Below are 8,801 nucleotides of genomic sequence, written 5' to 3'. Positions count from 1 at the left end.
GTAAACCAAAGTCGAGAGCCCAGACGTAGCGACATTTGGAATCAAGGAACGATGCATACCAAATGTAGAAGTATGAAAACGGAATTTCCCTATAGGTGGTGCTGGACGTCGTGTAGCACCCGTGAGACCGCGTCACCAGCGTCATCTGCTTCATGTAACGGCTGACAACAAATGTCAACACACAGTAAAACAAGCTCCATACATCGGTACCTGTTTGAAACCCGTAAACGCGTCGAGTTTTGTGCCTGCGAACTACGATTTGCGGACAGCATTGGTTTTCTATTCTCATTTGAAGTAAATTGCTGCAGAATCGCATCGAATGCTTGTCAAAGCGAACACGCTCTTGGGAAAACACAGTGTTTCGAGTAGTGCAAACAGTTCAAAAGTGGTGATTTTGACGTGATAAACGACTTGCGCGAGAAACCACCGAAAAAATTCGAAGACAACGATTTGCAGGCCTTATTGGATGAAGATGATACCCAAACTCTACAGGAACTCGCGGAACAACTGAATGTGACGCAAAAACCGTTTCTCTTCGGTTGAAAGGTATGAGAAAGGTGCAGAAAGTAGGAGAATGGGTTCCGCATGAACTGAATGAAAGGTAGAAAGCAAATCGAAAGACCACTTGTGAAATTCTGCTCGCCAGATACAGAAGAAAGTCGTTTCTCCACCGAATACTGACATGTAGTGAAATCTGAGAATCCTAAGGGTCGTAAATCGTTGACATCCACTGCAAGACCAAACCGCTTTGAAAAGAAGACAGTGCTCTATGTTTGGTGGGATCAGAAAGTTGTCATCTGTTATGAGCTGCTAACACCTGGAGAAACCGTTAACACTGCTCGCTACCAACAGCAAATGATCGATTTAAATCGAGCATTAAGTGAAAAACGACCGGAATATAGAAAAAGGCAATACAGAGTCATATTGCTCTATGATAACGCCCCATCACACAGCAAAACGCGCCAGGTAAACGATCGAGGCGTTCAGTTGGGTCATACTAGGACATCCGTCTTATTCTCCAGACTTGGCTCCGTTCGATTATCATCTGTTTGCATCACTGGGACAAGCTGTCGCTGAACAACGCTTCAATTTGTGTGAAAAGGTACGAAAGCCGCTCCCTCACTGGTTCGCTTCAAAAGAAGAACTGTTCTTTTTTTTGCGTGGCGTTCATGGCCTGCCGAAGAGGTGGGAGAGAACTGTATAAATAGCAATGGAGACTATTTTGAATAAAATATTGTTTATCAGTTTCAAACAACAGACATGTAATTACTGCAACCAAATTCCGGTTTCATTCTTATACACCTGGTACAAGGAATGATACGAGAGCCCCAGCCGAAGCACAACGGAGGTCCGGGCCCCTGAGTTGCTAGCCTTGTAGCGTGGCAACAGGCGCCGGTAGGCAGGCGCGTCGTGTGTGGCCTGTGACTAGCGCTGAGGCGGTTAGCGCAGCGCTCGCAAATATTAGGAGCGCCGCCTAGCGGCTGCAGTCTAGGTCCACGCGCTCTGGCGGGCTTCCGAACACGTTGGGTCGGGATTTCAGAGCTGGCTGATTTAAACTGTGTGACGGACCGTGAGTCGAACATGGAACAAGCCCATGTCTGTTGATTCCGTAACTGACACAGTGCGGCTGATAGTTACAACGCCAACAGAACAAACGAACGTGGAAATTACACACTTGAAGGTTTTTAGCCATTTTTAGCAACGCAAAGGTCGACGTAAAGTCCCGATCGACTGGAAATAAAGCGCAGGTGACGCCTGTATATAAGAACGGTAGAAGGATGGATCCTCATAATTACAGACCAATATCCTTATCATCGGTTTGTTGCAGGATTCTCGAAGATATTCTCAGTTCGAATATAATGAATTTCGTTGAGACAGAGAAGTTGCTGTCCATGCATCAGCACGGCTTTAGAAAGCATCGCTCCTGCGAAAAGCAGCTCGCCCTTTTTTCACATGATACCTTGCGAACCATGGATGAAGGGTATCAGACGGATGCCGTATTCCTTGACTTCCGGAAACCGTTTGACTCGGTGCTCCACTGCAGACTCCTAACTGAGGTACGAACCTATGGGATTGGTTCCCAAATATGTGACTGGCTCGAAGACTTCTTAAGTAATAGAATCCAGTACGTTGTCCTCGATGGTGAGTGTTCATTGGAGGTGAGGGTATCATCTGGAGTGCCCCAGGGAAGTGTTGTAGGTCCGCTGTTGTTTTCTATCTACATAAATGATCTTTTGGATAGGGTGGATAGCAGTGTGCGGCTCTTTGATGATGATGCTGTGGTGTACGGGAAGGTGTCATCGTTGAGTGACTGAGGAGGATACAAGATGACTTGGACAGGATTTTTGATTGGTGTAAAGAACGGCAGCTCTCTAAGTATAGATAAATATAAATTAATGCAGATGAATAGGGAAAAGAATCCCGTAATGTTTGAATACTCCATTAGTAGTGTAGCGCTTTACACAGTCACGTCCATTAAATATTTGGGAGTAACATTGCAGAGCGATATGAAGTGGGACAAGTATGTAATGGCAGTTGTGGGGAAGGCGGATAGTCGTCTTCGGTTCACTGGTAGAATTTTGGGAAGATGTGGTTCATCTGTAAAGGAGACCGCTTATAAAACACTAATACGACCTATTCTTGAGTACTGCTCGAGCGTTTGGGATCCCTAGCAGGTCGGATTGAGGGAGGACACAGAAGCAATACAGAGGCGGGCTGCTAGACGAGTGGAGGCGCGAGGATGGCGGGGTAGGAGTAGGGGTTGCAGGTCGCCAGATGCGATGACGCTGACGTCTCAACTCCTACACTACTGGCCATTAAAATTGCTACACCAAGAAGAAATGCAGATGATAAACGGGTATTCATTGGACAAATATATTATACTAGAATTGACATGTGATTACATTTTCACGCGAGTGTCACGGAAATGCTTCAGGAACTCGGGTGGGAGTCTCTGGAGGAAAGGAGGTGTTCTTTTCGTGAATCGCTACTGAGGAAATTTAGAGAACCAGCATTTGAGGCTGACTGCAGTACAATTTTAATGCCGCCAACTTATATTTCGTGGAAAGACCACAAAGATAAGAGAGATTAGGGCTCGTAGAGAGCATATAGGCAGTCATTTTTCCCTCGTTCTGTTTGGGAGTGGAACAGAGAAGATGCTAGTTGTGGTACGAGGTACCCTCCGGCACGCACCGTATGGTGGATTGCGGGGTATGTATGTAGATGTAGATGTTTTGTAGAGCACGCGTCCAGTAAGTTTCGTGGCACCCATACCACAGACTCGCGCTGGACACCTTAACAGTCACACCCCACACTATCGGGAGAGGCACTGTCGATTTTGAGGCGGGCAGCAATGCTAGAGTAGTGGATCACTGAGCATACGAAATTGCCTCGGCCCCCGACCTAGAGATCATTCCAGTGTTCAGGTATTAGTGTTTGTTATATTTGGCTGACGTCAGCATCAGTAATTTTCTGCCCTCATCGCATCTAGCCAAGTGCACCATGGCTATTCCCGGAATCCTGGCATCAGCATCAGCCCCTTGTGCACCGGTCCTTCGCTCCTCATGCACACACTCCCTGCCCCGAATGCTCTTGCTTGTCATCACACTGTCAGTCACCGGTGTCGAGCAATTCTGCATGTTGTGCAGTATTCCAGCCGCTAAGGACAGTTCTACACTACTGGCCATTAAAATTGCTACACCACGAAGATGACGTGCTACAGAAGCGAAACTTAACGGACAGGAAGAAGATGCTGCGATATGCAAATGATTAGCTTTTCAGAGTATTCACACATGGTTGGCGCCGGTGGCGACACCTACAACGTGCTGAGATGAGGAAAGTTTCCAACCGATTTCTCATACACAAACAGCAGTTGACCGGCGTTGCCTGGTGAAACGTGGTTGTGATGCCTCGTGTAAGGAGGATAAATGCGTACCATCACGTTTCCGACTATGATAGAGGTCGGATTGTAGCCTATCGCGACCGCGACAGTGCTGCTCGCGTTGGTCGAGATCCAATGACTGTTAGCAGAATATGGAATCGGTGGGTTCATGAGGGTACACCGGAATGCCGTGCTGGATCCAGACGGCCTCGTATCACTAGCAGTCGAGATGAGAGGCATCTTATCCGCGTGGCTGTAACGGATCGTGCAGCCACATCCCTGAGTCAACATATGGGGACGTTTGCAAGACAACAACCATCTGCACGAACATTTCGACGACCTTTGCAGCAGCATGGACTATCAACTCGGAGACCACGGCTGCGGGGCAAAACGTCATTTTTTCGGATGAATCTAGGTTCTGTTTACAGAATCATGATGGTCGCATCCGTGTTTGGCGACATCGCGGTGAACGCACATTGGAAGCGTGCATTCGTCATCGCCATACTGGCGTACCACCCGGCGTGATGGTATGGGGTGCCATTGGTTACACGTCTCGGTCACCTCTTGTTCGCATTGACGGCACGTTGAACAGTGGACGTTACACTTCAGATGTGTTACGACCCTTGGCTCCACCCTTCATTCGATCCCTGCGAAACCCTACATTTCAGCAGGATAATGCACGACCGCATGTTGCGGGTCCTGTACGGGCCTTTCTGGATACAGAAAATCTTCGACTGCTGCCTTGGCCAGCACATTCTCCAGATCTGTCACCAATTGATAACGTCTGGTCAATGGTGGCCGAGCAACTGGCTGGTCACAATACGCCAGTCACTACTCTTGATGAACTGTGGTATCGTGTTGAAGCTGCATGGGCAGCTGTACCTGTACACGCCATCCAAGCTCTGTTTGACTCAATGCCCAGGCGTATCAAGGCCGTTATTACGGCCAGAGGTGGTTGTTCTGGGTACTGATTTCTCAGGACCTATGCACCCAAATTGCGTGAAAATGTAATCACATGTCAGTTCTAGTATAATATATTTGTCCAATGAATACCCGTTTATCATCTGCATTTCTTCTTGGTGTAGCATTTTTAATGGCCAGTAGTGTAGGAGTTGAGACGTCAGCGCCATCGCATCTGGCGACCTGCAACCCCTACTCCTACCCCGCCATCCTCGCGCCTCCGCTCGTCGACGTCGTCGTGCTTGGAACACGATGAAGACGGCCATCGGGCAGATTTGTCGACGAAGGCTGCGCTTTCCAAAGCGTCCACGGCGACTGCAGCAGAGTGAGCGCGCGACTGGTGCCGGCAGACGCGGCGCGCCATGACGACGTCGGCGCTGCTGACGACGGCGGCGACGCTGCTGACGTCGGCGGCGGTGCTGCTGGCGACGGTGACGCCGCAGGCGCGCGGCGCGGCCGGGCCGCTCGCGCTGCGCGAGGCCTTCTCGTGGCGGCAGATCAACTGGACGTGGCCGGCCGGCGGGCCGCCCGCGGGCGCCGACTACCAGCCGCGCAACAACCTGCCGCTGGGGCTCGCCGTCTGGCGCGACCGCCTCTTCCTCACCGTGCCGCGCCGCAAGGCCGGCGTGCCCGCCACGCTCGGATACGTCGACATCGACCGTAAGTCGCACCGCTGTGTTCCAGCAAGCGCACCGACCGCACTACTGATAAAATGCCCAAGCTACACCCGTCGGGTCACGTGACGTCCTCCACTCGTTACTTTGGAGACGCCATATTGGATTTCGTCGTATTTCGTTGTTTCCACATTATACTGTGTTCGTGCATAAGTTCTACGTTCACGTCTGCATCTACATGCTTACTCTACAACTCGCAATTAAGTGCCTGCCAGAGGGTTCATCGAACCACCTTTAAGTTACTTTCTACCGTTCTCTCTCGAAAAGCTCTGATTTCCTACCCAATGTGGCTTTCGACCATCCTACTCTGCCGATGACCAGCTCCTACGCCTCACTTACCTTCTCACCCTCCAGCTTAACTCCTGTTCCTCTGCCATTTTTGTCCTCCTCGACCTCGAAAAGGCCTACAACCGCGTGTGGGATTCCGCTCTCCTGTTTAAACTCCAGACCTACGCCCTTCCTATCAACTATGTCCGTCTGATTGCCTCCTTCCTCTCCCACCGCCCCTCCTACGTTACCATCTATAAGTCTGATTGCTGCACCCCTCCGTGGGTGTGCCCCAGGGTTCTGTCCTCTCCCATCTCCTCTTCCTCCTGTACATGGCAGATATGCTCCAACCACCTCCTCCAGTACACCTCCTGCAGTATGCCGATGACACCGCCTTCCTTGCCCTCGCTTCTACCCTTCAGTGGTCCCACCACCTTCTCCAGAAACACCTTGACCTTTTCACTGCATGGTTCCTGAAATTCAATCCTTCCAAGACCCAGGCAATCATTGTAGCTTTACCACTCGCTCCTTCTGGCTACTTTTTTACCATCTGCGCCCTTCCTGTCCGCCTCTCCCCCATCCTCTCCTACCTTGGCCTCACCATTGACCGTCACCTCACCTGGATCCCTCATCTCCTATCCAATCCAAAGCCCACAACTGCCTCTGACTCTTAAAACTCCTCTCTGGCTGGACATGGGGGTTGAACCCATCTACCATCCTCCACACCTACAAATCCTTAATCCATCCCATCCTCCATTATGCCAGTCCCACTTGGATATCCACCCCCCCCCCCCCCCCCAAATTCTCTGTGTCCCTCCACATCCTCGAGCACCATGCAGTCCGCCTTGCCTTTGGTACATGCCTCCCATCCCCCATGTGGATCCTCTATGACCTGATTCCTTTCCCCATCTGCTGCTTTTCCTAGAACATATCCACATCCTCTACACCTCCTGCCGACTTGATCCCCCTCATCCCCCGATTTCTCTTCCCCTCTTCAACCCCTGCCCTCTGCCACACCTTCACCGTTGCGTCCTCCCTACCCTTCTCCTAAGGTTGCTTCCATCTACTCCCCCTCCATGATGGTTCCCTCTCTCCCTCCATTTATCCCTCCTCTCAACTCTGATCCTCACTTTCCCCTCCCTCTGTCCTTTTCCAAGGCTCCCTCTCCCCCCCCCCTACCACACTGTTTTGTTTTTCCCTGCCTATCCTCTCTCTGACTCCTTTCTCTCCCCCAAGTCCTTTTGCCTTCCCCTCAACTACCTTCCCCACTCCTTCACACGTCCACCCAGCCCCACTCTTTTCTATGTCCTCTCCCTCCATCGCCTCCCCCATTTTTCTTTCGTCCCCCCTTTTCCTCCCTCATCACTCGGGGTCCTCCCCCCCCCCCCCCCCCGCCCCCATCTGCCACCGTGTCACCGCTATAGTGCGGTTTAAAGTGAGTGTTCAATGTTGTGGGTCCCCTGTCAGTGTTACAACGAGCCACCATACTGTCACTAGGTGTGTTTTTAACTGTTGCGAACAAAAACCAGACTGTCGATGTGTTTTCTAACTGTGACTGTCTACTTACTATGTGTTTCAATCACTATCACCGATCTTTTGCTTTTGTATTTTCTTCGCAACTTTTTCGCCTTGTTTCACTTTTTAGCAGCCACCGTTTTGTCGCCTGCTTTTATTGTTCTATCTCCTAATTCTAATTTTTAGCTTTTCTCTAGGCTGCAGAGTGGCGTATTGTGCTGCTGACAACCTCTTCAACCCCTGCCCTCTGCCACACCTTCACCGTTGCGTCCCCCCTACCCTTCTCCTAAGTTTGCTTCCATCTACTCCCCCTCCTGGATGGTTCCCTCTCTCCCTCCATTTATCCCTCCTCTCAACTCTGATCCTCACCTTCCCCTCCCTCCCTCTGTCCTTTTCCAAGGCTCCCTCTCCCGCCCCCCTCTCCAGAAGAGGAGGCGGAGGGAAATCGAAATCCAATAATGGTAAAAAAGCTCTGATTTCTCTTATTCTATTACGATGATCTTTTTTCCAATGTAAGTGGGCACAAACAAAATATTTTCACTCTCTGAGGAGAAAATTGGCGACAAATTTCATGAGAAGGTCGTGCCGCAGAGGAAAACGCCTTTGTTTTAATGGCAGCCACACCAATTCGTGTATCACATCCGTAGCACCCTCTCCCCTATTTCGCGATAGGACAAAATGAATTGCCTTTCGTTGAACTCTTTCGATACCCTCCGTCAATCCTGCCTGATGCAGTTACTCCAGAAGAGGACGGACAAGCGTACTGTAAGAGATCTCTTTAGTAGATCGGTACATTTTCTTACTGTTCTGCCAAGTCCAGGGAGAGGAAATAAAAACTTCGAGTTTTGCCGATGGCGTAATTCTGTCAGAGACAGCTAAAGTCTTGGAAGAGCAGTTCAGCGGAATGTACATTGTCTTGAAAGGAGGATATAAGATGAACATCAACAAAAGCAAAACGAGAGTAATGGAATGTAGTCGAATTAAATCAGATGATCTGACGGAATTAGTTTAGGCGATGAGACAAGGTGGAAGACGAAAAAAAAATGGCTCTGAGCACTGTGGGACTTAACATCTGAGGTCATCAGTCCCCTAGAACATTAAAACTACCTAAACTAACTAACCCAAGGACGTAACACACATCCATTCCATAGGCAGGATTCGAACCTGCGACCGTAGCGGTCGCGCGGTTCCACACTGAAGCGCCTAGAATCGCTCGGCTACAACGGTCGGCTTGCAGACGAGTTGTGCTATTTGAGCTGCAAAATAACTGATGATGGTTGAAGCAGAGAGGATATAAAATGTAGACTGGCAATGACAAGGAAAGCGCCAGCAAGTCTTTTCTGGAAATATTTGTATGGATTGTAGCCATATATGGAAATGAAACAAAGACGATAAACAGTGTAGACAAGAAGAGAATAGAAGCTTTTGAAATGTATTGCTGAGAAGAATACTGAATATTAGATGGATAGGTCACGTAACTAATGAGGAGGTACTGAATGGAACTG

The 8,801-nt window shown here is 49.7% G+C and overlaps 1 protein-coding gene across 1 annotated transcript in view; it reads left to right on the top strand.

The window, feature by feature from the left end:
• Positions 1-5,202: 5,202 nt before the first annotated feature.
• The window catches only part of LOC124712388 (L-dopachrome tautomerase yellow-f2-like), a 45,256-nt gene continuing 41,657 nt past the window's right edge, over positions 5,203-8,801 (top strand). Inside the window, exon 1 of the mRNA XM_047242683.1 lies at positions 5,203-5,500. Coding sequence (XP_047098639.1) covers positions 5,203-5,500 — 298 coding nt within the window. The remainder of the gene's footprint in view (positions 5,501-8,801) is intronic.

The sequence above is a fragment of the Schistocerca piceifrons genome, chromosome 8 (genome assembly GCF_021461385.2).
Source record: "Schistocerca piceifrons isolate TAMUIC-IGC-003096 chromosome 8, iqSchPice1.1, whole genome shotgun sequence".
Taxonomy (NCBI): Eukaryota; Metazoa; Arthropoda; class Insecta; order Orthoptera; family Acrididae; genus Schistocerca; species Schistocerca piceifrons.
This window is presented reverse-complemented; position numbering and strand designations above follow the sequence as displayed.